This window comes from Epinephelus fuscoguttatus, linkage group LG9, assembly GCF_011397635.1.
Source record: "Epinephelus fuscoguttatus linkage group LG9, E.fuscoguttatus.final_Chr_v1".
Classification (NCBI taxonomy): Eukaryota; Metazoa; Chordata; class Actinopteri; order Perciformes; family Serranidae; genus Epinephelus; species Epinephelus fuscoguttatus.
Window position 1 is genome coordinate 27,364,354 of NC_064760.1, and position 27,076 is coordinate 27,391,429.

Here is a 27,076-nt window from a genome sequence, read left to right on the forward strand (position 1 = left end):
GAATTAGCCCGGTTGTGGGTTGTGTGAGACCTCGTCACTACTTTGTTTCAAGTCTCATTTTCTCAGGTGGTTTCCCGACGTCAAAAATTTTGGCTCGAGACGGTCGGTACAGCTCACGCGCCTGTCCTGCGCCGCACTGTCCCGTCCTCGCGCACTGCGTCATGGCGACGGCGGTGAAAAAGTTACGCATTTCCTAACCGGAATGATGTGAATATCACAGTGGCAGTCAGCAGATACACGTGTAAGTACTTCATGTTTCTATACTCTGTGTTACTGATATGAAGATATGGAAATGTTTCGCCTTCTTCGGGTGTTTCCTGTTGCTGCCTTACCTGTGCAGCCAGGTGAGCTAACACCTGTAAGCCAGCAGCGTGTAGTGTTTACGTCAAAGCGTCTTATCTCTGTGATTCTTCCTTATCAAACTATTTAAAGTTATGGTAGTGTCTGCGAGTATTATGGGCTGTTATACAGTTGAGGAGGACTTTGGTCTGTGATGGTGTAACTCATTCATAGTAGAATTTCTGACAGTAACTTGTACCACTGACTTAGCTCCTCTGTCCTCTCCTCTCTCAGTATGGTGGATTACAGTGTTTCAGATGCAGCAGGAGTCTCAAAGAGAGGTGGCCCTTTTAAAATGGAGGACCTGGCTCTAAGTGCCCTGCTGGAATGTCCTCTGTGTTTTGTGCCACTGGATGTGTCAGCCAAGGTCCTGCCCTGCCAGCACACTTTCTGTATGTCCTGCCTGCAGAGGCAGGAGGCAGCCCACTCCCAGCTGCTCTGCCCAGAGTGTCGCGCTCCTGTCCCTGTCAGGACTGTGGAGGAGCTTCCCGCAAACCTCCTGCTGGTGCGGCTCCTGGAGGGGCTCCAGGGCTCAACAGGGCCCAGAGGGGATGAACAGGCAGCCCGCTACGCTGTGCCCTTGGTCAGGGGTGGCATGGCAGTCAGGGAAGGTCAGCAGCAGTTTGAGAGTCAACACAGAGAGAAGCAAGGGCACAATGAGGTCAGTGCACGACCCCAGCCTAATGCTCTGCATGTCTGTCAGGAATATAACCCACGACAACTTTGTCTCACCTTTGGGTGACAATTATAGTCTTATATGATGACTTTTTATTTCTATTACAGTAAAATAAACAATCTTTTGATGGTTATAACTCACTGTAATTGTCACTGTAAGAAAACTGTAGTAGTCACTACACAGTGCAGCCTGACAAAGAATAAGTTGCTCGCTCAGTGGTTACCAAAATATGGGTCAGCCTGTTTACTACGAGTAATGAAACATATTTTATTCAAACATTATATCTGACCATTTTCCAAAACGCCAACATTTTTAGATTTTGTATACATTTGTTCCTCCTTACTCTGGATTTAAACATGACCTCCCAGAGAACTCAATATACATCTGTCACAGTGCAAATTCAGTACTCAGTAAACTCAGTAAATCAAATACCCAACAAATCAAAGTATTTTATCACATTGAGGCAACAAATCATTTAAAGAAATTCAATACGGCCATAAAACAATGCTGCACATTGATTTGCATTGTTGCCCACAGTGTCCGAACACACCCACACATGTTAAAGGGAGAACTCGCTCAGTATAGACATTGTGACGAAATCTCTGACGGTCGAGAAATGTATATTTGCTCTTGGTATTTATTGTCTTCTCGCCCAACCCTGTGATGTCTTATTGATTTATTCCTTTGCACTTTGTGGAATGGGATCTCATGTCTCATTCCTGACCTATTTGAATTACTCACCACTGCCTGTTCACCGAACTTAAGTTTCACTGTATGAGATTATGTGAGGCAGAAGAGCTGCGAGCAGGATCTCACCTACCAAAATGTTTCCTCTGAGGAGGTGTGAGTTCCTCTGGGCAACAAGTGATGAGATATCCTCAAACCTGTATGATTAGTGTCTGCCATTACTCCACAGATGCTTTTAAGACAGAGGTTGATTTCCCTCTCACATCATGGAGAACAAAGGAAAATCTTTTCCTTGTCCTCAGACACAACCCGAGTGAGGAGAGCTCTATTATAACTTTTTAAAAGGACAGTTCATCCCAAAATCAAAAACACATATTGTTCTTCTTACCTGTAGTGCTTTTTATCAGCCTAGACTGTTTTGGTTTGAGTTGTTGAGTGGTTGAGATACCCGCCATGGAGCTGTCTACCCTCTCGTTAATATATTGGAACTAGATGACACTCGCTCAAAGCGCCAAAAAATGCAGTTTAAAAATATATTAATACACCCCCCAGCCGTATCACTGCGCAGAAGGAAGGGTGCATCTACTCATGGATGATAGGCTTGTGCTTGTCATAGCGTGAGGAGTACACATTAATGGCATCCTCTTTGGCTAAGCTGTTGCGTTTAGCTAGGTCAGTGGTGCTAGGTGAGCTAGCAGTAGCATTCCTGTGAAAGTTGCTCAGTGGTGCATGAAGCAGAAATGGTTCAACTGCCGCGTATAATATTACCAGGATGATCCAGGGATGTCTGGCACTACTTCCATAGTGTGTGGCCCATAGAGCATGTGCACTAGAGACTTACAACAGCCAAGCCCGGCCGAGCATGACCAAGTGCAGCCAAATGTCTAACTTCTACCAGCTGAATGGCTAATTTCTGGTTAATCGCTCTGCTAACTTGAATAAAATGATTTCATCTTGGGGCTCCTCTAGACTTTCAAAATGTTATTGCACCGGGTGGATCAAATGCTGATGGTGAAACGAGTCATTTCGCGGGGGTTGTAGTGCTCAAAAAAATGTATCCACTTATTTACAGACATCTCTCTCCCAATGTAAGTCAAAAGGAAAAAGCCTTTTTGGGCCGAAGGGCATCATGTGACGGACACAGGCAATTGCAGTAGCACTCTTCGGCCACTACGAAAATTGGCTTTAAAGCCTGGAGCACTTCCTGGGGGCCTGAGCAGTAGATGCACACTTCCTTCGGTAGAAAGAAAATAGTTCCTGCATGAAACCGCTCACAACAAGGCCTGTGGATTATCTTGAGTAAATGGGTCATGATTCCTGGAAACAGACATTGCTATTGGGTGTTTCAAATGTATTTTTTTGGCGCTTTAGCGCCACAAACCGAGTGCCATCTAGTTTCATTGTATTGGACAGAAGGTGGAAAACGGTCGATATCTCTAACATTCAACAACTCACACCAAAACAGTCTACATTGATAAATAGCATTACAGGTAAGAGGAAAAATATGTATTTTTGATTTTGGGGTGAACTGTCCCTTTAAACACCTACTGAACAGGGTAATCAGTGCAGGAAGACCAAACAGCAGGATTCTTCTAAATAATATATATATATTATTGTCAAAAAACTCTAAGATAAGACTGTTTCGGTGCATGTTTAAAAATCATTTCTGTATAAAGCAGGTCTGTGCAACTGTCACCTAATACAACCCAACAGAGATCTGAGGATCATAAAGGCACCTCACAGTCAGTAAATCATACGCAGGTTGTTTTTGATGCTGATGTCTTATTCTCTGAGGTGGTAGGAAACACAGAAACCTGCCTTCTCTATAGTCCTGTGCACAAACTGCTCAGAGCGTTTAAGAGTTTACTTGTAATCTTCAGCTCGAGTTCAGCCAGAGTTCAAAAAGTGCAGCCAAGTTCATGAGTGTGAATTTGTGATCACTCTGCTGTTTAAAGGCGTATATCAGAAAACCACACTGAAGAACGATGTTATATACTGTAATTTCCGTTAACATCCTTTTACTAAGGCCAGGTGTCACAACAGTTTCAGTGTGCTTATCTGAAAAGAAACAGCGCATGGTCTGTAGATAACTCTGCGAGGAGGAACCTGATAAAAAAAAGCAAGCTGGACCCATAGGTGTCATTTACACCGGGATAGTCGATTTTGTCCCCAGCACTTTTTAACCCGTTCAGATCCCCCATCATTTCCAATGGACATAACTTTTCTAGCATGTCTAGATCTACGATTACTGTCATCTGACTCCCCCCAAGTGCACATACCGATTTGATGGGATGTCTGTTCCACATCATCTAAAGTGGACTACAGTAGAGCCATGCCCCCTTTTTTTAAACAAGTGTGGCTGACCGTGAGTGAGGCCAGGAGGAAGGAGGAAGTGCAAGACAAATTTCAGTCTGTTAATCATATTGTTAAAGTACATTACTTGTGTTTAAACTGTGTTCAAAGTAAACATGATATGTTATATTACTTGTACATGTCAAAAAATCCTATTAAACATGTATAGCCTTTACTCAGGATTAAAAAAAAAAATATGTCCGTCCATTTAAATGGACAGTGAATTTGAGTATCACTATAAAATGAATAGGGGAGATACTGTTCTAATTTGAATTTCTAATAATACAATCAGCTTATAGTGCATTTTATTAATTATGTACACACAGTATTCATCTCATGAGGTTTTCAACATACTGGTACAGTAGGAACTTTTTTTTTTTTTTAACCAAAAATAAGGAACTTTTGAGTCGTGATGATGAATACAATGCATTATACATATGCAATGTGTCACATTTTCCAATCGGGTGATTTCCCTGTTGAGAATCTTTGACCATTGGATTGGACAAGGAAAATCCTCCACATAATCAAGCATCCTAATCAAGTGCATTTAGAGTAGAGATACACCATTACAATATTTTTTTGTGCTCACAACATCACTGGGCTCCGAACAGGTTAAAAGCATGATTTGATGAAAATGTTCTGAAAAATATTTTGCAGCAAGAAATGCTATCAAATGAGAAGACTTTGTGAAAAGTTTGTCCGCACAATAATAAAACATACAATGCAATAAAGAAAGAAATGTGCCTTGTCCCAAAAAAAGTTGCGTAGGCTAAAAACAAATCGCCCCCAGCCTTCTGGTTCTAAAATGATCCCCAAATGTGCCTGCGCTGATCAATATCTTGTCACAGTCTAAGTCTTTCTTTCTCTCTCTTTCTGTGAACTTGACGACACATATGAGCTATTGACGTACAGAGGTTTATAAATGAGTTACAATTAAATAATGTATCATTGATGTGAAAAAGGTGCCACATGCACGTTTAAAGAAGTTGACACAAAAGAGTATGGAGGAGTAAATCATGCCTACGTGTGTTGACTCAGCAGGGATAATATTCAATGAGAGAAGTTGATCTACGGGTGAATTAAAATTTGAAAGTGATGCACAATGTCCGAAAGCCGTGCTGCATTAGGGCCTGTGCCCACATAGCGATTTCTTTTTATTTTTGAGCGCCAGCATCTTTTTTCAGTTGTTCCCAATGAGGAGAGAGCATAAGCAGCCACATGCTGCCGCCTAAAGAAAAAGCGCTGCGCCCCGCGCCTCTTTCAGAGCGCCCCAGCTTTTTCCACTTGAAAATCTCTGACGTTCTCAGAGGTGATGTGGCCATCACTGCTGCTACTTTAGCTACTGTTGATCCTGAGCTGTGTGAAACTATCACAGCAAAGACAGAAAAGCCTGTGGGAGCAAATCAGCCGCACACTGAATGTTGCTGGGGAATGTTGTGCTTTTATCACCGTACACGCTGTAAGCTTGTTATTAACTGTGTGGTCAACCTGTTAAAGTAGTGTTATGTCAGCTGCCTAGCTAATGGCAGTGTCAAGATATTGTTGTCATAGAAACAAAAGCCAGGTGGGAAAAAAAGACACCAGAAGCGTTTTTCTCTGTTTTGTTTTGAGCAGCTGAAACGAAGCTCTCCCCAGTGCCCTACCACAGCTTTTCTCCAAAAAACAAAAAAAACAACAAAAAAAAAAAAATGCTTTGTGGAGTCACGTCTTTATATTCCACTGTATTTTTATATTTTGAATTGTCACCTGCCATCTAAATTTTGTGTTTTCCTTTAGAGACACTTCTAGACACAGGCACTTCCCCAGAATGCAGTGAAGTGACTGATGCTTACATTTTCCTGGGGAACAAACCTTAGACCCACCCCAACTTCATATGTGTCCCCCACAATTTTAAAATAAAACCTACACCCTTGGTGGTAGCTGAGGCTATGTCCTTTTGATGCACCGTTTTTTTTCTTTTTCTTTTTTTTCTTCGCCTTTGTTACGTACTGTTAAAAAAATGTTCAACAAAAAACTGAGGCCCTTGACTCGGCCTGACACTAAGAAGGAAAGGTAGATTGATTTGGGTGGTTTCTTAGATTCTGTGACTATTTGCATATTGATTTGAAATCCTGAAAACCTCTATTCAAATTAATTATACCGCAACTTTCTTTAATTTCTTTCACTTTGATACTGAGCTGTATTTTGAGTTTTTTTCAGCTTCAATAAACACCACAAAATTCAGGTTACCTGCAGTGACAAAGTAGGACATATTTATGGCTTCACTGCTAGAATTTAATTAAGCAAATTCTCACCGAGGGACACTAAGCATCTGTGAAATTGTTCGTATCCTGTAAGTGTGACATGAAGTGCGTATTAATTAGTTTTTTATGCCCCCACAAAGCTGAGTTATGTGATAAGTAGGATGACAGTGATCACATTCACGGACTGTGAGCTGTATGAGAATATTTCAAAATGTGTAATTAACACTGTATTATGCATAATGCTGTACCAGGGGTTCAGTTCTGTGTCCTCAATTAAGATGTAACTTTTGCAGAAAATAAATAAGTGGTGTTTTTGTGCTGTTTCACCCTGAACATCACTAAAAAAAGAGTGACTGAAAAAAAGACATTAACAGTAAAGCTTGAGTCAGTGCCTGATATCATCTTTAAAGGGAAAAGGGATGTGTCACATTAAACAAATTTGCATATCTGATAAGTGCAAAATCTGTAAAGAGCACACAGAGGTTTGTCATCCAACACTGTTGATAATAAATGCCCTGACAACTAAAACTGAATAAGACACACTAACTCAGAGCCTGTAACATGTGAGTCTCTGCTCATACTTTGTCACAGTTAAAGTAAAGGACAAAAGAAACAGCGTCATGTTTCACCTCCTGAAAATGTGCCTGTAATGGCAAGACATCATTTTTTTTTTCCATCCTTTAAGGAGAGCGCAACCTGGAGGGTCTTCACTCCCCTAAAATCTTTAAAGACATTGATTTTACCACCTTCAGGAATGTATATCATCATGTGTATCATTCACCACTTCATTTGAACCCACAGTAGCTGATGATGCTTTTTTTACGTCTGTTCCTCAGCTTGCTCTCAGAGCTTCGATGTGTAACCAACGAGGTGATTCGCCAGGAGAGCTGGTCCTCACGCCTGGTATCACCCCGAAGCACAAAGTGGATGAGAGCTGGCACCATGGAAACGCTGGTGCGTCTGTCACTGCCAGCACGCTGCAGGCCGTCAGCCAGATGCCTCAGCTGCATCCCCTCCAGCAGCTCCAACCTCCGGCCCTCTGCAGGGCGCTGCATGACTTTAACCCCGAAGAGATGAATCTGGAAGACAGTAAATATTGTCTCAGCTTCCTCAAGGTCTGACTCTAAAACTACTGACTCAACACAGCAGGAAAAGTTACCTCCTTTCAGAGGTTCAGTCTTGTGTATTTGCATTCCGTCTTTTAAAATAGGTGCAGGGTTTCCTACTTTTTAATTAATGTGCAAAGAAAATTATTACACTTAGCTTTAACCTACAGAAAATAATGAAGCAGTAACCTTCAGGGGAAAAGAGCAAAGGTGCTATTTCATCTTAATTATAGTGTATGTAATTAGCCTGGGAACCAGACGAGGCAGCGAGCTCATGTTTTACTTGAGATTTTTGGGCGAATTTGTGAGGTAATGTGTTGCTGTTGTTTAGACCATCATCAACCAATTAAATTGATCTTAAGATGAGATACCTAAGGACCTGGGTGGCTAACCAGTTCTGATAAATAATTACCTGGGGAAACCCTGGTGCTAAAATATAATGTCTAAGGTCTAAAGCAATCATAGAGTTCATAAGTAAGCAAAGGTGACATCTTTAGAGGTCTTGTTTTGTCTCACGAACAGTCCAGAATCCAAAGATTCGTCAATTTACTATCAAGGAAGAAGAAAAGTATTCACATGTGGGAAACTGGAACCAGTAAGGTTTTGCCATTTTACCCTAAAAATGACTTTAAGTATTGGATTATCAAATTGTTGTCTCTTTGGGGTGTAACAACACTTCGATCTAGATTAATATATTGCTTCAGTGATCCAGTATTATCTATGCTAAGTGAAAATTTCAATAAATATATTCATCTTTAAGATACAAATTTATTTTGAAATTCCCATGGGGCATCTGTGACACAATTTGAGTCCAAATGCACCTCTTTCCTAAACATTTAAACATGTCACGTCATGTCATGTCACTCGCAGGCCCTTGAACTGAATTGAATTGAAATCACATCTTGGCAGACGTTTTCATATCAGCAAATATCCTATCGTTGTCAAAATAATTAAAATATTAAACCTAGGGCTGTCAGCATTAATGTGTTATTAGCGATGCGATTAAGGTCCAGACATAATGCGTTCATTTTTTAAAAATTGTGTTAATCATGTGCTGCTTTTTTTTTTTTTTTTTTTTTTTTTTTAAACCACCGCCTGTCTTTCAGAGGCTAAAGACGGCTGAGTTTTAAAGTGATTAGAGTGATGATAGTGATATCATATGAAACTAGATAACCTAAGTAGGAGGTTTGTGGTACCAGCCATGTCATTCTAGCTTCTCAGAAAGGCGGCTAAATAAGGTTCTAAAGTTAGGATAAATTTTGGCGAGGGAAAAACAGCATGGCCATTTTCACAGAGGTTCCTGACCTTTCACCTCAAGATCACTGAATGAAAATGGGTTCTATGTGTACCCGTGAGTCTTCCCTTTACAGACATGTCCACTCTATGTTAGTCCCATACAGTTATGGGCACAAAGTATGCATTTTTTTTGCATGCAGTGCTTATTACAGATTCATGACTAGAAAAGCTTGACACACAGTGCTGAGCTACACCTCAAATTAATCTTTAGGTTTCCAGCTTTCAGGTGATATATACCACTTCTATGTGTCATATACTGTTGACCTGCTGTCTCCCCAGAAAGAAGAAATAAATCTAAAAGTCAAGATCATAAAGTAAATTTATTTGCATTCATTTGATTCCCAATCAAAAACTTGATTGTTAATATGGACTTCAAAACTGTTTTAAATGCAAAATTATGGAGTCTTAAAACTGTGATTACAAAGTGTGATTCATCAGCTAACTATTAAAACTCAGCGATTAACCAGGTTTTTTTTTTTTTTTTTTTTTTTTAAAGATATTTTTTGGGGCTTTTTAGCCTTTAATGGATAGGACAGACAAGTGTGAAAGGGGGAGAGAGAGAGAGGGAGTGACATGCAGCAAAAGGGCCACAGGCTAGAGTCGAACCTGGGCCGCTGCGGCAACAGCCTTGTACATGGGGCGCCTGCTCTACCACTAAGCCACCAGCACCCCAACCAGGTTTTTAAAAATGAATCGTTTGACAGCTCTTATTATGTCATAACGTGATGAAACTTGTGATTTACATCCATAAATTGTTGCAGATTCATTTTCTGTCGACTAACTGATTGATCGACAAATCACATCTCTAAAATATTTGCTTTTTATAGTTCTAAAATTAGCTGATTTCTCCAGTTAATTTCTTATCTTTTGTTCTTTTCACTGCTTTGCGAGACTTATGCAGCTGGAGGCTCAGACCTCTGCTGCAGTGGTTGTTACTGGCCCTGAAGGATTTCTGAGACAGTTATATAAGGGCCTCAGCACTTGTGCGCTCTCCATTAAAGCACACTTGCGCTCAGCTTCTGTTTTTTTTTCCCCAGTTTAAATGCAGATGGTCAAATGGTTTTTAGAGCGAGGCTGGCCACAGAAAGGACTGGGCCTGCAGACACAAAGGCAGTGGATGTCACATGCTGCGGGAGAAATGTAGAGCTGGGAGAGTTTCTGAGCTGAGTGCTCAGTCTCCAGGGCAAGCACACACTGTTATAAGCACCTGGAATTCTGTTTTTTTTTTTTTTTTTAATTTGTTTTTTGCAGCAGTTTATCTGTCTCACACCTTTTCACCACTTCCTCTTAATTCAGTTGTGTGTGTGTTACTTAATTCTGGTTAACAGGGAGACATCCTTACTGTCATCAGACGGGTGGATGAACACTGGATTGAAGCCAAGCTAGGGGAGAAAGTTGGAATTTGCCCTCTGCAGTTTACAGAGGTGAGTTCTTAGTGCTCTCTTTCTGTCTTCCTTCCTTCAGTGTCTGAATGTGTGTCATGGCCTTTTCAGCATGATCAAGGTTGACACCTGCCGCTTGGCACTGTGGTCTGATGGTGTAGCTCTTGTAATGAATTGAACCATCGATGTCGTCTCTGGATGTCATTAATTCCAGGTCATTGCCGGGGCGCTACCTTGATTTTCATTCAAATCTTTGATTCATCCGTAAATGTCACTCCTGCGCTGCAAAGTGCTGAGGCAGAGAGCTAATCTGTGAAGCCCTGCTGTGTCTGCAGCTGCTCATTAGTGTGTGACTATGTGGCTTACTCAGGTTGGCAGCGCTCGCTTAGCAAGCTGACTGTCATTTGTTTTCCTCTGTACTTTCTGCCTCCAGGAATTAACTTCATCCGTGCCGGGGGAAACTGTATTTGTTCCTAGAGTGGGGTTAATGTGGTTCTTGTTTACTTCCCTCACTTGTCATCTGTTTTTCTATATTTTTCCCCTAATATTTTGTTTCTCTTCCCCTCCTCTTTCAGTTCCTTTTGTCTCCTGTCCAACCATGTCTTCTCCTAAAGCCCCGCCTCAGCGGTGCTCTCCATCTTTTTCTACCTCTGTACTCTATTCTTTCATCCTCCTCTTTTCTCCTCTCCCCTCTCCTCTCTGAGCCTTCCTCTCCTCGTGTCGTGCAACCAGGCGTGAAGACACAGTAATGCTTTCTCTGCTTGGGTGGCATAACAGCACATCACTGTGGGGAGTGAAAGCATTAACCCTGCCATGCCTGTCTGTCTGCCTGGCTGTCTGTGCAGCTCCTCTCTCAGCACCCTTCCTGGCTTATTGGCTGGTACTTATGCTCCTGCCTGCCTGCCTGCCTGTCCAACAAGTTGTAGGGGTGAGTGGAGTGGTGATAAGTGGGTGTATTTAGACAGCCGTTTCGCTGATCAGCAGGAGCACAGGTTGACAGGCGCTAGTAGCAGGTAGGAGCGATTTGGAGAGGATTTTCTTGACTAAGGATTGACTATTTTCTGTGTCAGGATTTATCCCGATTCTCTTTTGATGTGTTCATCTCTTTCAGCCAAACTCAGTGGCTGCCAAACTGCTAGAGGGAAAGAATCGGAGGGGGAGTGACTCAGCAGAATTTCAGCATCGGACGGGGAGTGGGGGCAAAGACAAGGCCACTGACGTATCCAATAGGACCACCCATCACGGAGTCCCTCAGGTCCCGGCAAAGACACCCATCATCAATGCTTTGCCCCTCTCCAGCCAGCGAAAACAGCCCGCAGCCAGCAGCATCAACTTTTATCAGACTGCCAAAGGAGAAACGACCAACATCAGCACCTTCAACAGCTTCAACCGTCAGGGTCAGCCTCACCACCTCTCTGTGCCTCGGGCTGCCCGGGGCCACCCTCATCCCTCTAAAGTGAACTCTCAGCGAATTAGACGCTACTCTGACACTACGCACAGACACCTGTTACAGGTGAGTCATGTGCTGACATATCTGCCTTTATGCATGCTACACTAATGTGATAAACTTTTTTTTATCAGATTCTTCTTTCTCATGATCTTTGAGCTAGACTGTGTTTGGGTTTGTTTTGTTCGCAGTGATTTGTTTAAATAGAAAACATGTGGCTGGCAAAAGGCGAGACAGTTCTCTGTGAGATAATAGGTGTTTTTATTTGAGTCACCGAGGGATCAAGTTGTCCTCAGGGATGCAGGGAGGGAACCATGACACGAGGCTTAAGGAATGAACGAGAGAGAGAGGCATCGCCCTTATGTTGGCCGCTGCATGATTAAGTGGCTCTCATTAAGACAACACAGATGTGGAAAAGGGCTCAAAATGAAAGGATTGAGGGCTGGAGGTGCATGGACTGAAACTTTGAAAGGTCTTTAATCAAGGGTCCCGGGACATAAGCCAGGGTTTCCTCTCACAGATGAATAGCTGTCTAACAGGGTGTGTGTCCTGCGTCTCTCTTCAGCTCAGGGAGATAGAACATTTGAGAGAAGTTGGGTAATTGTCTTAATGTGCTCCTTTGACTTTAACATTTGATACAATAATTCTTTAAGTGTACAACACATGGAGGCCCAATTTAAGTACATCTATTAACTTGTAGGAAGCACAAAATCCTGAGCTCACCTTTGCTGCAATCACGCCTTCTAAATTACTCACAAGAAGAGTGTGTGTGACGAAGTCTGTCTTGCAACGTACCATTTTTACATTTTTGTTTCAATAGTTTTTTTTCAAGAGCAAACAGTTCAGGGGACTTCCTGAAATGAACTGCCCACCTTCAAGGGCTTTTTTCTGTTTTGCATTCACCAGCCAGTTGGTATAGCAATGTCATGCCACCATAGACTCTTATATTCAGCTTTGAATCGTGTTGCTTTTCCCTCTCAGTAAAGCCTGGACTTTATTGTTGGCCCATTTGTCCGTTTTCTTGAGTTTTTTTTTCCCATGACAAGCTGTTTGTGTTTTGTCTTGTTTCTTGTTTACACACCTAGTAGTTTTTAAGAGTGGTGCTACACTGGCTCATGTGTTGGAGAAAACAACATACACACGAATGGTTCCTCTTGTGCTCAGAGAGTAGGAGCTGAAGAAATGCCTCCAAACTGTGATCAGGAAAATCTGATTGTTCCTAGTTCTTGCAGTGCAGAAACAATAAACAGGGAGGCTCTTCTATCTATGAAAAAATTCCTCTGGTCTGAAAAATTTGTCAGAGCCACCTTTGACATCTATGACTTAAACCTCTGATTATGATCTAGGAACATTTTGTTCTCAAGATATCTGGATGAAGTGTGTTATCCCACTCTTTTCATGTGACCAACATGATACTTGCTGCATATTTTATGCATCCTGTATCACATGGCGGGATAATAGATGGATTATGAACCATGAGACAATTTTGTTTTTTAGTGAAACTGTGAAAATAGTATTATTTGTTAGTTCTGATCACCTTAGCTTAAAGGGTAAGTTCACCCCAAAATTAAAAATACATATTTTTCCTCTTACCTGTAGTGCTATGTATCGATCTAGATAGTTTTGGTGTGAGTTTCAAAGTGTTGGAGATATCAACCATAGAGGTGTCTGCCTTCTCTCCAGAATAATGAAACTAGACGGCACTCAGCCTGTGGTGCACGAAGCACCAAAATAAATAAATAAATACATTTGAAAAACTCATGAGCAATGTCTCTTTCCAGAAATGATGAAGTTACTGAAGATAATCCACAGATCTCATTGTGAGCAGTTTCATGTTGACACAATTTTACATCTACCGAACTACACCCACCAACCGTTTCCCTGCACAGAAGACAACATGCATCTTAGTTCAATATTGCTAGCTCATCTAGCACCACTGAGCTAGCTAACCTTGCAGCTCAGCCAAGGAGGACGCCATTAATGTTTACATGTTGCGCTGCCACAAGCACAAGCCTCTCGTCCATGAGCAGATGCTTGTTTGCTTCTGTGTGGCGGCACAGATGGTGGGTGTAGTTATGTAGAAAGAAAATACATGAAACTACTCACGCCAAAGTCTCTAGATTATCTTGAGTAACTGGGTCATGATTTCTGGAAAGAGACACTGCTGTTGAGTTTTCAAAAGTATTTTTTTGGTGCTTTGAGCACCACAAACTGAGTGCCATCTAGTTCCATTATATTTAAGAGAGGGCAGACATCTCGACAGCTGATATCTCCAACATCTCACACCAAAACAATCTAGATTGATAAATAGCACCACAGAGAAATGGCATTTTTAATTTGGAGTTGAAATGTCCCTTTAAATGGATGGCATCATTGTCATGTCCACAGTTTTATGCAGCTGGACACATTTCCATTCATTTACATTAGAAACAACGTGTTAGGTTATGCTACTATGAACGCTGCATAAAGTCATAGCCAGCTAGTGTCTGAGTGCAGTGCCAACATAAAAGGCTCTGCAAGGTTTAATAATGCAACCTGCTGCCAAGTACCCTGCTCCCTGAGATAATGATTTCCTTTGATTCAGTTCAAATTTCACAGCTCTACCCTGCAATTATACACGTCAGAGCCTAAAAATGCTAAACCTCATGCAGGTCAGAGAAAAACCAGGAGAGGAAGGGAGGTGGACGAGACTTGTAACAAGATAACAAGCAGGAACCGGGAGAGATAAGAGAGGAAGAGAAAAATGTGAGAGGAAATACTGGGAGAAAAAAAAGATGGCGTAGTGCTGGGAAGGGAAATAGAAAATAAACAGTGTGAGCTGCAAAAGGCAAAACACAAGAAGTAGGAAAAATGAGGAGGAAAAATGAGAGATAGATGTAGAGAGTGGGAGGCTTGGAGAGTCCCTCAGTGGGTCTGCTTATCTCTCTCATGCTGGCTGATGATGATGAGTCACTGGTGAAGTTGGTTACATAACAGACCCCTCTCTCCCCTGCCTTCAAACTCCTTCCTCTTCACTAAGCAGGTAACACTCACTCTCACATCAGTGGGCCAGTAATAGCAGACAGGCCACGCACCCTTTTTAAAGGAGTGGAGGGCCTCTGTCCCTAAAGCCGAGGCTGAGCTCCCCACTGACCAAGGCAGCATGTGCGCTATTCTTAGCGCTGCATCCCATCAGCTCTCACCTCTGGCTCCGCTGTTTCGCAGAGAGATGCTTCTTCCCACTGACTGTGGATGAAAAGATGCGTATTAGTGTGAATATTGGCATCGTTATGTAAGAGCAGAATTTAGGATGGAAATGAGCCAAAAGCAAAAACATCTTTAAATGCAGCACAGAAAAGTTCACATCATACTTCACTGGTGCACTAAACTGAAATCACTGTTACAAAAGGTCTCATATGAGTTCCCCTTGAAACCTGTCAGCTGACTAGAATTGATCTGAAATGATGAATTGTGTAAACTATTAGCTGATCGACAGGAAATGATTCAGCAATTCTCTCAGTGTGTTTGATTATCAAGTAGGTTTATTAATAAATCCTCTTTCAAGTGCAGAACGCTACAAAGTGCTTCCAATACAAAAATAACAATTAGAAAAAATGACTGGAGAAGAGTAAAAACAACGAGGTATAAATAGAAATGACACAAAAGCACGTCTAGACATGTTGGTCTTGAGCTGCTTTTGAAAGCTGTCCACATATTTTAAAGGGACAGTTCACCCCCAAAATCAAAAATACATATTTTTCCTCTGTAGTGCTGCTTATCAGGTTAGATTGTTTTGGTGTGAGTTGCAGAGTGTTGGAGATATCAGCTGTAGAGACGTCTGCCTTCTCTACAATATAATGGAACGAGATGGCACTCGGCTTGTGGTGCTCAAAGTGCCAAAAAATATATCTGGGAAAACTCAACAGCAATGTCTCTTTCTAGAAATCATGACCTGTTTGCTAAAGATAATCCACAGACATTGTCGTGAGCAGTTTCATGTAGGAGCTAATTTGTCTATTGAACTTCACCCGCCAACCGTATTACCATGCAGAGGGAAGTGTGCATCTACCAAGCGGTAACCACAGGGGCTGAAAAATGAGGCCAACATGAAGTGGCTCCAGAAGGTAGTTAAAGACACACTAAGCACCGGTGGGCGTCACTTCTGTTTACTTTCAACAATGTTATCAAACACAACGGAGCTAGCTCGCCCCTCGTCTTCCGTGACTCTGTCATGAACGAGCGATAGCTGCCAGTTACCCTGGATTTACACACCTGTTCAAAGGATAGTGCACCCAACATGAAAATTCACCCATTATCTACTCACCTCATGCCAATGGAGGATCGGGTGAAGTTTTAGAGTCCTCACAACACTTGCGGAGATCCAAGGGGAGAGGGGGTAGCAACAAAACTCCACCTAATGGAGGCTTATGGCGCCCCAGATTCAAATGTCCAAAAACACATAATTGAAACCACAAAATATCTCCATACTGTTTGTCCATAGTGATCCAAGTGTCCTGAAGCCCTGACATAAAAAGTTGTTTGGAAAAATGTCATTTGAACTCTGTTTTTAGTCTCATTGTTGCCTGTAGCTCTAATAGCATAATTTCATCACATCGAATTGCATCAAACACGACATTAAAGTCATGCAGCTGTGATGTAATTTGTTTATAGCCTCATGCTAGTTTTTTACTTCTTGCAATTGCAAACACGCTTAAAATATCATAAAAATGATGTTCATCTGTGAAAATTAGCTTGCAAAGCAAAACATTTAAGTCTCATAAACCTTTGTTTGACCCAGAGCTTATTAATAATCGAAAAAATCTCATTGGTATGGGGGAGTGTAATTCCCGAAGCACGGTATAGACCCACATGTTAAAATGCCCAACTGAACAGCAGAAATAAACATGTTTACAGCCTGGTACAAAAACCAGTTTTGGTCTCTACAGCTAATTTTCCCTTCACGACAACTGTACGGTGGGTGAAGTTTTATATAACTCACCTGATTACATTTTACTAAGGCTTAGTGTTATGCATAATTAAGGGTGTGGCAGCTTTGAGTGACAAGTTGTCTGCAAGACATAACCACAGTCTGAGTCAGATCCACCCCTTGCTCCTCCACAGCTCTACCCTGGAAATCCAGAGTTCTCGCGAGAGCACGATTTGAATTTGCTCAGCGAGTCACTCTGGCAATGAGTAATGATGCTCATTACCTATGCCCATGAAACCAAGCTGCACCAATCACATCGGTGTATCTGATATAGGCGGGCCAGAGACGAGCTAAACAGATGACGACAGCGCTGCGACGACGAAGTCTGGAATCAGTCAATAAACATTGCAAGATGGCTACGGATGAACACCAGTTGTTTGAAACGGCTTTGGCCGCTACAATGACCGAGTTAGATTTGGCTTTTTCTCTGAAAGAGGAACAGAAGACGGCGCTCGAGTCTTTCCTTTGCAAGACTTTCCTTTTTTTTTTTTTTTACAGTCAATGGCATCTACTTATGTGCCAAAGGTTTCTGCATGTGACAGTGAAAGATGTAAATATTAATGGTGTCTTCCTTGGCTGAGCTGTAACGTTAGCTAGCTCAGCAGGGATGAGCTAGCAGAATGCATGCTTCCTTCTGCGCGGTGATACAATTGGCGGGTATAGTTCGGCAGAAAGAAAATAGTTCCTACATGAAACTGCTCACATCAAGGTCTGTGGATTATCCTGAGTAACAGGTTCATGTGTTCAGGAAAGAAACATTGCTTTTGGGTGTTTCAAATATATCTTTATGGTGCTTTGAGCACCACAAGCTGAGTGCCATCTAGTTCCATTATATTGCAGAGAAGGCAGACATCTCTACAGCCATTATCTCCAACACTCGGCAACTCACACCAAAACAATCTGGACTGAGAAATAGCACCGCATGTAAGAGGTAAAATATGTATTTTTGATTTGGGGGTGAACTGCCCCTTTAGGTCCAAAGGTAGAGTTTTACAAACACAGTAGTTACAGTGTAAGCCTGGAGCAAGGAGCAACCAACAAAGCCTGGTCAGAAGACTTTAGAGACCCACTGGCTAATATAGTTTGGTGCCTGACCATGCAGAGCTCAAATAAACACAACAATCACAATAATCTTAAATAGAATTCTGAATGTGATAGGGAGCCATTGCAGAGAAACAGAGACCGATATCAAAGGAGACATTTTAGAGGACCTGGTAGAAAGCTCAGCAGCAGCATTTTAGACCACTTGTAAGCGGTCCGAGGATGTTTTGCTGATGCAGGTAAAGGTGAGGATGGATGGAATGAAATAAAACCATTTTTAGCATTTTTTTTCAAGCAAACACTCTCTTGTTGTAGCTTCTCAAATTTGAGGATTTGCAGCCCTTTTCCCCGTCATATCACAATAATAATGAACATCTTTCAGTCTTAGACAGTTAGTCAGACAAACATACAAACTGAGGACGTCATCTTGAGCTTTGAGAAACTGTTCAGACATTTTTCACTATTTTCTGACATTTTTACAGACCAAATGTTTAATTGATTAATCAAGAAAAATACTGGCAAATTAATCAGTACAGAAAATAATGTTTCGCTGCAGCCCTACCACAGTGCAAAAAGCTGCAGTTACTGTGATGTATAAGTTTTATTAGTATGCTGAGAACATTTTCCAGAATATATAGTGGGTTGTATAATTATTTACTATTTGATCAGATACTGATCCCAAATGAAATGTTTTTTGTCCAGAAGATAAAAATATTTCTTTGTTAAAAATTCAGTGTATCTGTGATACCGACATAACAGCATTTATATGTAAACCTTAATATTTAATAACGTAAATCTTTTGCATGAATATTTAATGTTTCCACCTCAACCTTAGTTGCAGCCCAGCTATAGCCTCTCTGGGCTTGTGAAAGGTGTTATCAGCCACACATTTATTTTGTATAAAAGAATAAACTTTCATAGTACAAAATGTGACTAATAAAATCCAAAAATTTACATTTTAACAGAAAATATAGACTTTCTACACAACATAGTGTTGCTGGTCAGTCACCTGAGCCAATGAGCTCTTGTAAGTGATAAAAGCAGGCGTTTCCCGTTGTGCTCTGACATCATGCATTGTATGATGATCGCTGGTGTCCTTCCTCATCTTCAGCAAGCTTCACTGTTTAATAGACTATGATGACATCACATAATTTCCATCAAAGCTCCACCCAACGTCAACCTGATTAGAGGTCTCATTATCCAGAGTAATTGAAAACACCTGTTTGGGTGTGCAGGGCCTTTACGCCAGTAATAAATTGTGGCACATTTTTTACTTTGTGGTCATCTAACAGAAACAGGATTGTATATCCTGTGTGTCTAAAACCACATTTCATTTAAAAAGCAGATTGGGTGAGGAGTGCTACTTCACACATATAGGTATCAAACAGCAGGTGGTCTCGTATCAGAACAAACAAAAGAGAAGTTAGACTTGCAAAGCAGTGCACCTTGGTATTGTTTGGGTGTAACTTATAGATCACAAAGCAAAGCGCAAGTCTAACCTCTTCTTTTTTGGTCCCACATTTTATTTACTTTAAACCTAGTCTGAGTTTCACACTTTAACTTACACAATATGAGCTAATGGTGACCTTTAGAAATTTATCTTTATAATATATGTTTTTTTGGGTGGGATTGGGGTTTTTCACACACTTTGTGCAAAAGGAAGTATTGCTGTCTGTTTCTTTGCGATAAGACGAGTTACAAAAATCTAATAGTGATTAAAAATTTCTTATACTAGAAGGTGTTTTAGTTCTTAGTGCAAGTGGCATCTTTGAAATCATTGAAACTTTATTCCAAGGTGCTGAAAAAAGGCTCCAACAGATTGTCATACCTCAGATTAAGGAAGAGCAATGCCAGTTTCATCCAGGCCATGGAATAGCCAACCAACTCTTCACCCTTGCAGGGCTGTTGGAGGGGCCATAGGGTCATTACTATGAGCCATCCAGTCCTTGTATAACCAAAGTGAGAGCTGTGTGCATATACTCAACACAAAATTAAACACATTTTCAGAGGGTGATGGCCTGTGCCAGAATTGCCCCTTGCCACCGATTCTGTTTTTGATATTTATGGACAGGATCTCAAGGTGCAACTGGGGGAGGAGAGTTTCCAATTGGGGACCTCAGAATTTTATCTCTGCTCTTTGCAGACGATGTGGTTCTGTCACTTCTGTCGCCTCATCACACCATGACCTCCAGCACATTTTGGGGCAGTTTGCAGCTGAGTATGAAGCGTTTGGCATGCGAGTCAGTACAGCCAAGTCTGAGGCCATGGTTCCCAAATGGAAAATGGTGGATTGCCCCCTCTGGGTTGAGGGACAGTTACTGCCCCAAGCGAAGGAGTTCAAGTGGCTAGAGGTCTTGTCCATGAGAGAGGGTAAAATGGAGCTGAAATGAACAGGTGGTTTGGTGCAGCATTAGCCATGATGCAGGCATAGGAGCTGAGCTGGAAGGTAAAGCTTTCTATTTACCAGCCCGTTTACGTTCTGACCCTCACCCATGATCATGAGCACTGAGAAGTGACTGAAAGAATGAGACAGTGGAGGCAAAAGACTGAAATAAGTTTCCTCTGTAGGGTGGCTGGGGTCAGCCTTAGAGATAAGGTGAGGAGCTCAGACATCCGCAGTGAGCTCGGAGCAGAGCCGCTGCTCCTTTGCGTTGAGAGGGGCTCATTGGTGCCTCGAGGTTTTCCGGGCACGTACAACTGGTAGAAATGCCCAAAGGTAGACCTAGAACATGCTGGAAGGATTGTATATCTCATCTGGCCTGGAGATGCCATAGGATCCTCCAGGAAAAGCTGGAAAACACTAAAGGAGGAGCTGGAAAATGCTGAGAAGGACATTTGGAAAGTCTTGCTGTGACCAAGCCACACATAAGTGGATGAAAATAGATGAATGGAAGGTGGCAATGTTGAAAACTAGTACTTTCTTAGTTCTGTACATGGTTTGGATATTTGTTATATTTACATGCAGGGGGAAAACTGCTCTTAAAATGATTAGTAGGGAACCTGGTCATAGGCTCATATTGAAAGACATAATGCAGTTGGCGTGACCAAACCTATGAGACATTGTGAAATAAACCACCATACAAGTAAAATAATTTAGTATAACTACAAAATCCTCTCATTACCACTGTCTTACTGTGATTATGTGAGGTGAAAGGTTGCTAATTTACCGTTCTCGCTGGCAGGAGGACACGAAGAGGTGGACATTAATTTTCTGTTAATTGGTTTATTTATGGCAGCAGTAATTCTGACTGCAGGAATATGTCAACCAAGTAGGAGTTTATTCACTGCCTGACCAATAGCAGAATTATTCTCTACATATAAATATAGCCACTGCCACTGCTGGGTCACTGCACCTGGCCATTGCGTGACTGCAGCATAACTGAAGCAGCATCCGATAAAACACAAACCAGGAATAGAAAAAGGACACAGTGTAATAAAAAGAAGTAAATAATGCATGAAAAAAGCCGTTGCTGGGCTTTTTTGTTGTTGTGTTACACCAGAGTTTAAGAAGATGGCAGTGCTTTGCTGTTAAAAGATAGTGATTAATTGCACATAAAGATGTTTACTGCTTTCTGTCCGTCCTGCTGCTTTTGCTTTCTCATTTTTATGTCAAAGAAAAGAAACACAGGAAGTCTTGAATATCACAAAAGACACAATCTTTAGAAGACACTGATGCTCGTCCATCCACTCTCCTATATGATGGAGGGCTGGTATGTCTTCTACACGTTATATCATAACTTTATCTCGCTTTACTTCTGCCTCACCGCGCTGCCTTTGTCAAGTGAGGCTGTGCTGAAAGTGATGGCTTCCTCTTAATTAGGACTCCTTTTGTGCTTCTCTGAGGTACAGTGTGAATGCATTGCAGCCTTGACAGTGGCAGAGCTGCAGGATCTAGGCACATGCTGTATAGAGGGAACCCCAGGCCCACAGGCCAGTTGTTGAGTGGTGGTGCTGTAAATAGCAGCAACCCTCTGTAGACGTCACAGTGGAGATAATAGGTGCTGGGAATGTTTCTGCCGCCTCTCTGTGATGATAGAAACAAGAAAGCATTATGTGAGGGTTTCTTTTGGTCGGAGGAGAAAATAAAAAGTATAGAATAAAATCACTGAAAGGATCTTTTTCAGTGTAAAGTAATTATTGATGATTTCATATAATTCTGGGATTTGTTGTGAGACACACCTCAGTCAGTGTCAGTGACTCACTGGCTGTGTCAGGCCTGACTCACAGCCTGCTGACTTAAAGCCTGTCAGAGTTTCTCAGCTTTAAAAAGAGCAGCTTGGATCTGTGAAGATAAAATGCAAAAGAGGTCTGCCGGGCCATTATATTAATTCTATCTGTTAATTTATTTTACGTAATATGAAAAGGTGTGCATCACAGTTCCTGTATTGATGGAGCTGACGGTAAAACTGTGCATTTAAAAAGAAAACCCAGTGAATCATATCTGACATTCAGGGTTGCAGAACAGATATAGCTATCACCATATCTTAACCATATCTCTACCCAGTTGAAAACCTGGGAGATTGACATGTCAGACAGTGTCTCCGCCACCATCATTAAATTACCAATAATTTGGTTTAATTAGCTTATTTCATATTGTGAGAAGGAGGATATTAAAGTTTACAATTTTGTCTTAAAACACAAAATACCTTTGAAACAGTTTTTGCTTGTTGTAGTCATTCTTCCTGTTCATACTGACCATTAACAGATCACATCCTAATGACTTTCCACAGGAAGTGATGGAGGACAAATTCCACAGTCTTCACTCATTGCTGAAATATGTTCCAAAGTTTATCTATAGTTAGAGCGAGGCTTCAGCAGTCTGAGTTATGTAAATCAAGTGGACATTTTCTAATGGTGCTGTCTTTTTAGCACAAAATTCTCTGGTCAGTCCACCACTTTGGTCCAAACTATGAGACGCTGAACGCAAATGGCTTTGCTGACCCTCTGACTTTTCCTCCAGTGCCCCCTTCAGTTTGAAGAGTCATGCTTTTAATGAAAGATCTTGAGAACTATTGGATAGATTGCCATTAGCTGCTGGTCTACCACTGCCTCGATCAGTTATTTTATTTGTGTTATTGTGTGACTTTAGCGTTTAAAAAGATTGGTTTCAGATGCACCAAAGTTGCACAACTACACAAACTAACTAACAGATCATGGCAGCAGAGGACCAGCAGCTGCTGTGTTCATCAAGCCAAAATTACTGTTTTTCTCAGTGGAGTCTGGCTTAGAAGAGTTCATAGATGGGGAATACTCTAAACATAACATAGCTTTTTTAACTGTGACTTCATTTGGGTGGCTAAAATATGTTTGCTGCTGCACCCTGTCACAGTAATATGTTGCTTAGCTTCTCTGTCGGCACTCCTGCTGCTTCTCCAAGCTGGGAGCATGCTGACTGACATCTATTGTATGTAATATACTGACCATGGAGAAGTACCCCATACAACCCCACTTCAAAAATTCTGAGCTATCCTTTTAATGTAATGTATAAGTAATATTAAGACTGTGAATATGGCAAACATTATACTCGCTGAATATCAGCATATTAGTACTGTCACTGTGAACATGTTAGTATGCTGACTGAAGCATTCAAAGCACACCAAATTATGCAGTGAATTCCCTTCAGGGCCAATTTGAGGCAAGTGAATTTGCAAACAGAAATACAAGAACTTCTTAAATATTGTGGCATGCATCAGTGTTTGCGTTCCATGAGAAGATAATTTGAATCCATCCCCTAACAGAGTGAGAGGAAGATGACCAGTGAGACGCCACCCACCATCTCTATGGCTCTGGTGAACCCCCAAATGTCCTCTGCCTCTGCAGACAACAGAACCTCCTCCACGCAGCAGCTCTCCATCAGTGTGTGAGTCACTGTTTTAAACGTTATATTAATTATATGATAATGTCAGATCACAGACGCAAGATATGAATAGACAAAGCAACAAGACACACTCAAATACTCCTAAAAAAGGCAGCACAATTTGGATGTGTATTGTAGAAAGTTTTCTAGTAACATAGACAAACCCTCTGTGTGTTTCCTCAGGTGTGCCGTCCTGTACTCCTACAAACCACGTCGGCCCGAGGAGCTGGAGCTGAGGAAAGGAGAGATGGTGGGAGTGTATGGAAAGTTCAAAGAAGGCTGGCTGCGTGGGTTATCGCTCAGAACGGGCAAAGTGGGCATTCTGCCCAGCAACTACATAACGCCTGTGCTCAGGTGAGAGGCTGTGATCCCTGACTGCAGAAAGTGGGAGCTGAACGACATTTAGATTCAGACAGTAATTTAGTGTAGGCAGGATGACATGTCATCATGCACACATTTCAATGAATCATGAAATTGGAATAAAACACTGAGGATGGTGCTTGGTTCAAAGAAACTTCAGAGTATAACAATTGATATTTAGCAGGTACTTCATCATGTACTAAAGTGTCTCATTGCCTCACTGCAGAACCTCAGCCAGGATCCTGGAGACCAAAGCAGCTAATGCGTCCTCACAGTACAACACAGTAGCTGGAAAGAAACCCACAGCTGCCAAGAATCCTGCTGTGGTCCTTGCTCTTGATAGGGTAAACTCTGATGGAGCGATATACTCAACAGGACAGGTCCCATCTGTGCCAAATGGAGCACAGCATGCAATGTCATCCACTGGCGCTGTAAAACCGTCCTTCTATGGGAGTTCACAAGGTTGGGACACTGTGAGACGCATCTTTAACCCTCATAGAGGTGAGTGATAAACCACCACATCTACCCTTTAACTGATGATTAAATTAGAGATTTCCCCAGGCTGTCAATGACTGTCTTTTCAATGTTTTTGTTTTTCAGGCTCAAACCATGTCTCCCACACGTCCAATCTGAACGTTCCGTCCAACTCACAGCACTTTGCACAAGTTCAGGCATCCGGCTACTCACCTGCCATGCAGAGGAAGAAAAACAGCAGCATCCTGTCCAACTCTGTCAGACCACGGGGCTGGATGACTGAGCCAGCAGCGCCCTCTGCTGCTGCAGTCTTTAAGGACAGGGAGTTCACTTCTTTACCAGAGGCAACGTTTCAGCATGACAGACAGCCTCCCAATGGGCCTCACTCAATTCTAGTCAGACCCGACTCACACAAGAATAATACAGACAAGGTAATGTCAAACTGATTATTTCCTGAGAGAGATGTGAGCATGCATTTGTTTAAAGTTAAGAACTCTTGTGTGCATTGGGCTTCATTTAACAACTGCTCTTAGGAAGGAATTTATTCTTAAAACCCACCTGTGCAGTTTTTACAAAGATTCTGACATACTGTTGTGCACTCTTAAGCACATTTTGGGCCAACATCTCTTTGCAAAAATAACTGGTTATTGCATTTTTTTCAATTCTACAGTTGTATAATATTATAGAAATTCAAATACAATATTATTTTTTATAATTTTTTAAATAATTATTTTCATTATTTTTTTTAAAAAAGCATATGGCCTTTGAAAAATAAACACTATAGTAACACTTCACTTCATATCAGTTATGTTAATGGTAACCATGCCCTCTGATAATTAATAATAATTGTGACAAGTGTAAGTCACAAAGCAGTATGCAGATTAAGTTTGCAATACCTTACAGAGACATTGGGTGAAATAGTTCACCTTCTCTCGTCTCTCTGACTCTCTCTCAAACACATGCACGTAGCACGGAGAGCACTACGTACTTGTCTCTGTTCTCAAGCCTGACAATTGTGCTACTATAATGCATAAAGATGTGCAGTTTGTTGAGTGGTTGATTAACACATATTTTTGGCTTCCCATGTCTTTTTGTGTTTTTTTATATCCTCTACTGAAGCTAATAAATGTGACAACTTGTTTGGTGTTCACTTCCTGCACCCTCTTCAGACTTTTATTCGGGCATTCTTCACTTAATTCTCTCAACTTTTCCTCTTGTTCAGTTTCTGTGTGCGCACACAGCCCTGCAGTTTCGTGCTCTTTTATGGGGATTTGTGGGTGTTTACCATGCTAATTAGGATCAGGTTGCATACACTTGTAGCGAGGACAAGGTGATTCATCATTATAAGAACACGGGTGCAAACAAATCTGTGATTTAAGAACACGTCATGAATCTGATGTAGAATTTTCATTTTCATTTTCAATTCATGAAAAAATGAGGAAGATATTGGTGAATGAGGCCCACTGTTCTTAAACTATTCCCATGATAACTGTTCTGCATGTGCCTTACTGTAAATATTTTACGTCCCTAGCCGGCAAAGTCAGTGCGGTTCTTCACAGATGAAGACTCCCCTCCTCCAAGACCTCGCACCTCCTCCTGGTCATCAGGAAATCAGGTTCCGTCCAACTCCCGCCCTGGCCCCCCTCCATTAGAAGTGTGGGCCCCATCACTTACCCTGGGAAGAGACGGACCAGGGATTATTCTCAAAGAAGGAAAAGCTCCTATTCTCAGGAAAGGCCTTGAAACAACTGTCTCAGATCTAAATTCTAACCAACAGAAACCAATGTCGTTACAGCCGTCGCTATCAGCCGTGTCAGCTCAGTTCAGCCCCAGCAGGTAGGTTGGATTTGTATGTCTTTCCTTAAAAATAAACTGCATATTGATTATCAGACAGACAAAGCAGACTTGAAAGTTTGTCATTGATTTGACAAAGACCTCTTGCATCTTTTGCTTTTTTTTTTTCCAGACACAGAGTGACCACAACGCATTTAGCCCAGACGGACTCAGAGCTCAGTCTGCTTCAAGGAGAGCTCGTCCTCGTCCACAGACCTCGACCTGATGGACGAGTTCTGATTACTCAGGAGAGCAGCGGGCAGACAGGCTTATTCCACAGCGTTGTTCTTCAAGACCTCGAGAGGCTCAGCTGACTGTAGTACTACTGTAGTAGTGTATATTTCTATAATCCATGTGTTCAAACTGCCAAATGACTTGACTGACCTGCTGAACAACAAGATGCGTGTTGAGGTCCAAAAGTTAATACTGCCATTGACAATCCTTTGAAGGAAGTGTTTATTTTTGTCCTGAGTGTATATGAGAGTGTGGTTAAATTCCCCGGAGATATATCGTGTGTTCTTCAACTTACAGTATGTGCATGTTTGTTACACATGTAGCCTACTATTATAAGAATTTGCACAAAATCCCACCTAATGACTGTTCCTTGTTTAAAACCCATGTTACACGCATTGGTGAGTGCCTTTGTCAAAACCCACAAAGAAACAAACTATATTTAAATATATTTAGAGAAATTATGAGGTAAAATATATGTACTGCTTAATGTGGTAATAAACTATACTTCGAGAACGTTTGTAGTTTAGTGTCTTACCTTCTTTGACAACAATAACATAACTAAGAAATCTTTGCCTTAATGCAAAAGTCTTGCAATCAAACTTCAACTGCAAATTAACATTTGTAAGTACAACAAAAAGAGGCTGACCTGTTTTTGAAGCATGTTAAACTCGTCATGCAAGAACTGTTTTAGTATTGCAGCTGAGTAAACCACTTCATATTGTGTTTTGGGAGTTACCCCATGTTCTACGTGTTAAAACGTACTCTGCAACCTGGCTGACTGCA

At 41.5% G+C, this 27,076-nt stretch overlaps 1 protein-coding gene across 1 annotated transcript; it reads left to right on the plus strand.

Moving 5' to 3' along the window:
* sh3rf2 (SH3 domain containing ring finger 2) lies at nucleotides 1-26,797 on the plus strand. Its single transcript, XM_049586193.1, has 11 exons — nucleotides 1-241; nucleotides 574-1,000; nucleotides 7,134-7,412; nucleotides 10,028-10,123; nucleotides 11,193-11,594; nucleotides 23,274-23,395; nucleotides 23,576-23,746; nucleotides 23,979-24,253; nucleotides 24,353-24,657; nucleotides 25,758-26,062; nucleotides 26,193-26,797. The coding sequence occupies exons 2-11, from the start codon at nucleotides 575-577 to the stop codon at nucleotides 26,371-26,373; spliced, it is 2,562 nt and encodes an 853-aa protein (XP_049442150.1). The 5' UTR covers nucleotides 1-241; nucleotide 574; the 3' UTR covers nucleotides 26,374-26,797.
* Nucleotides 26,798-27,076: the final 279 nt, after the last annotated feature.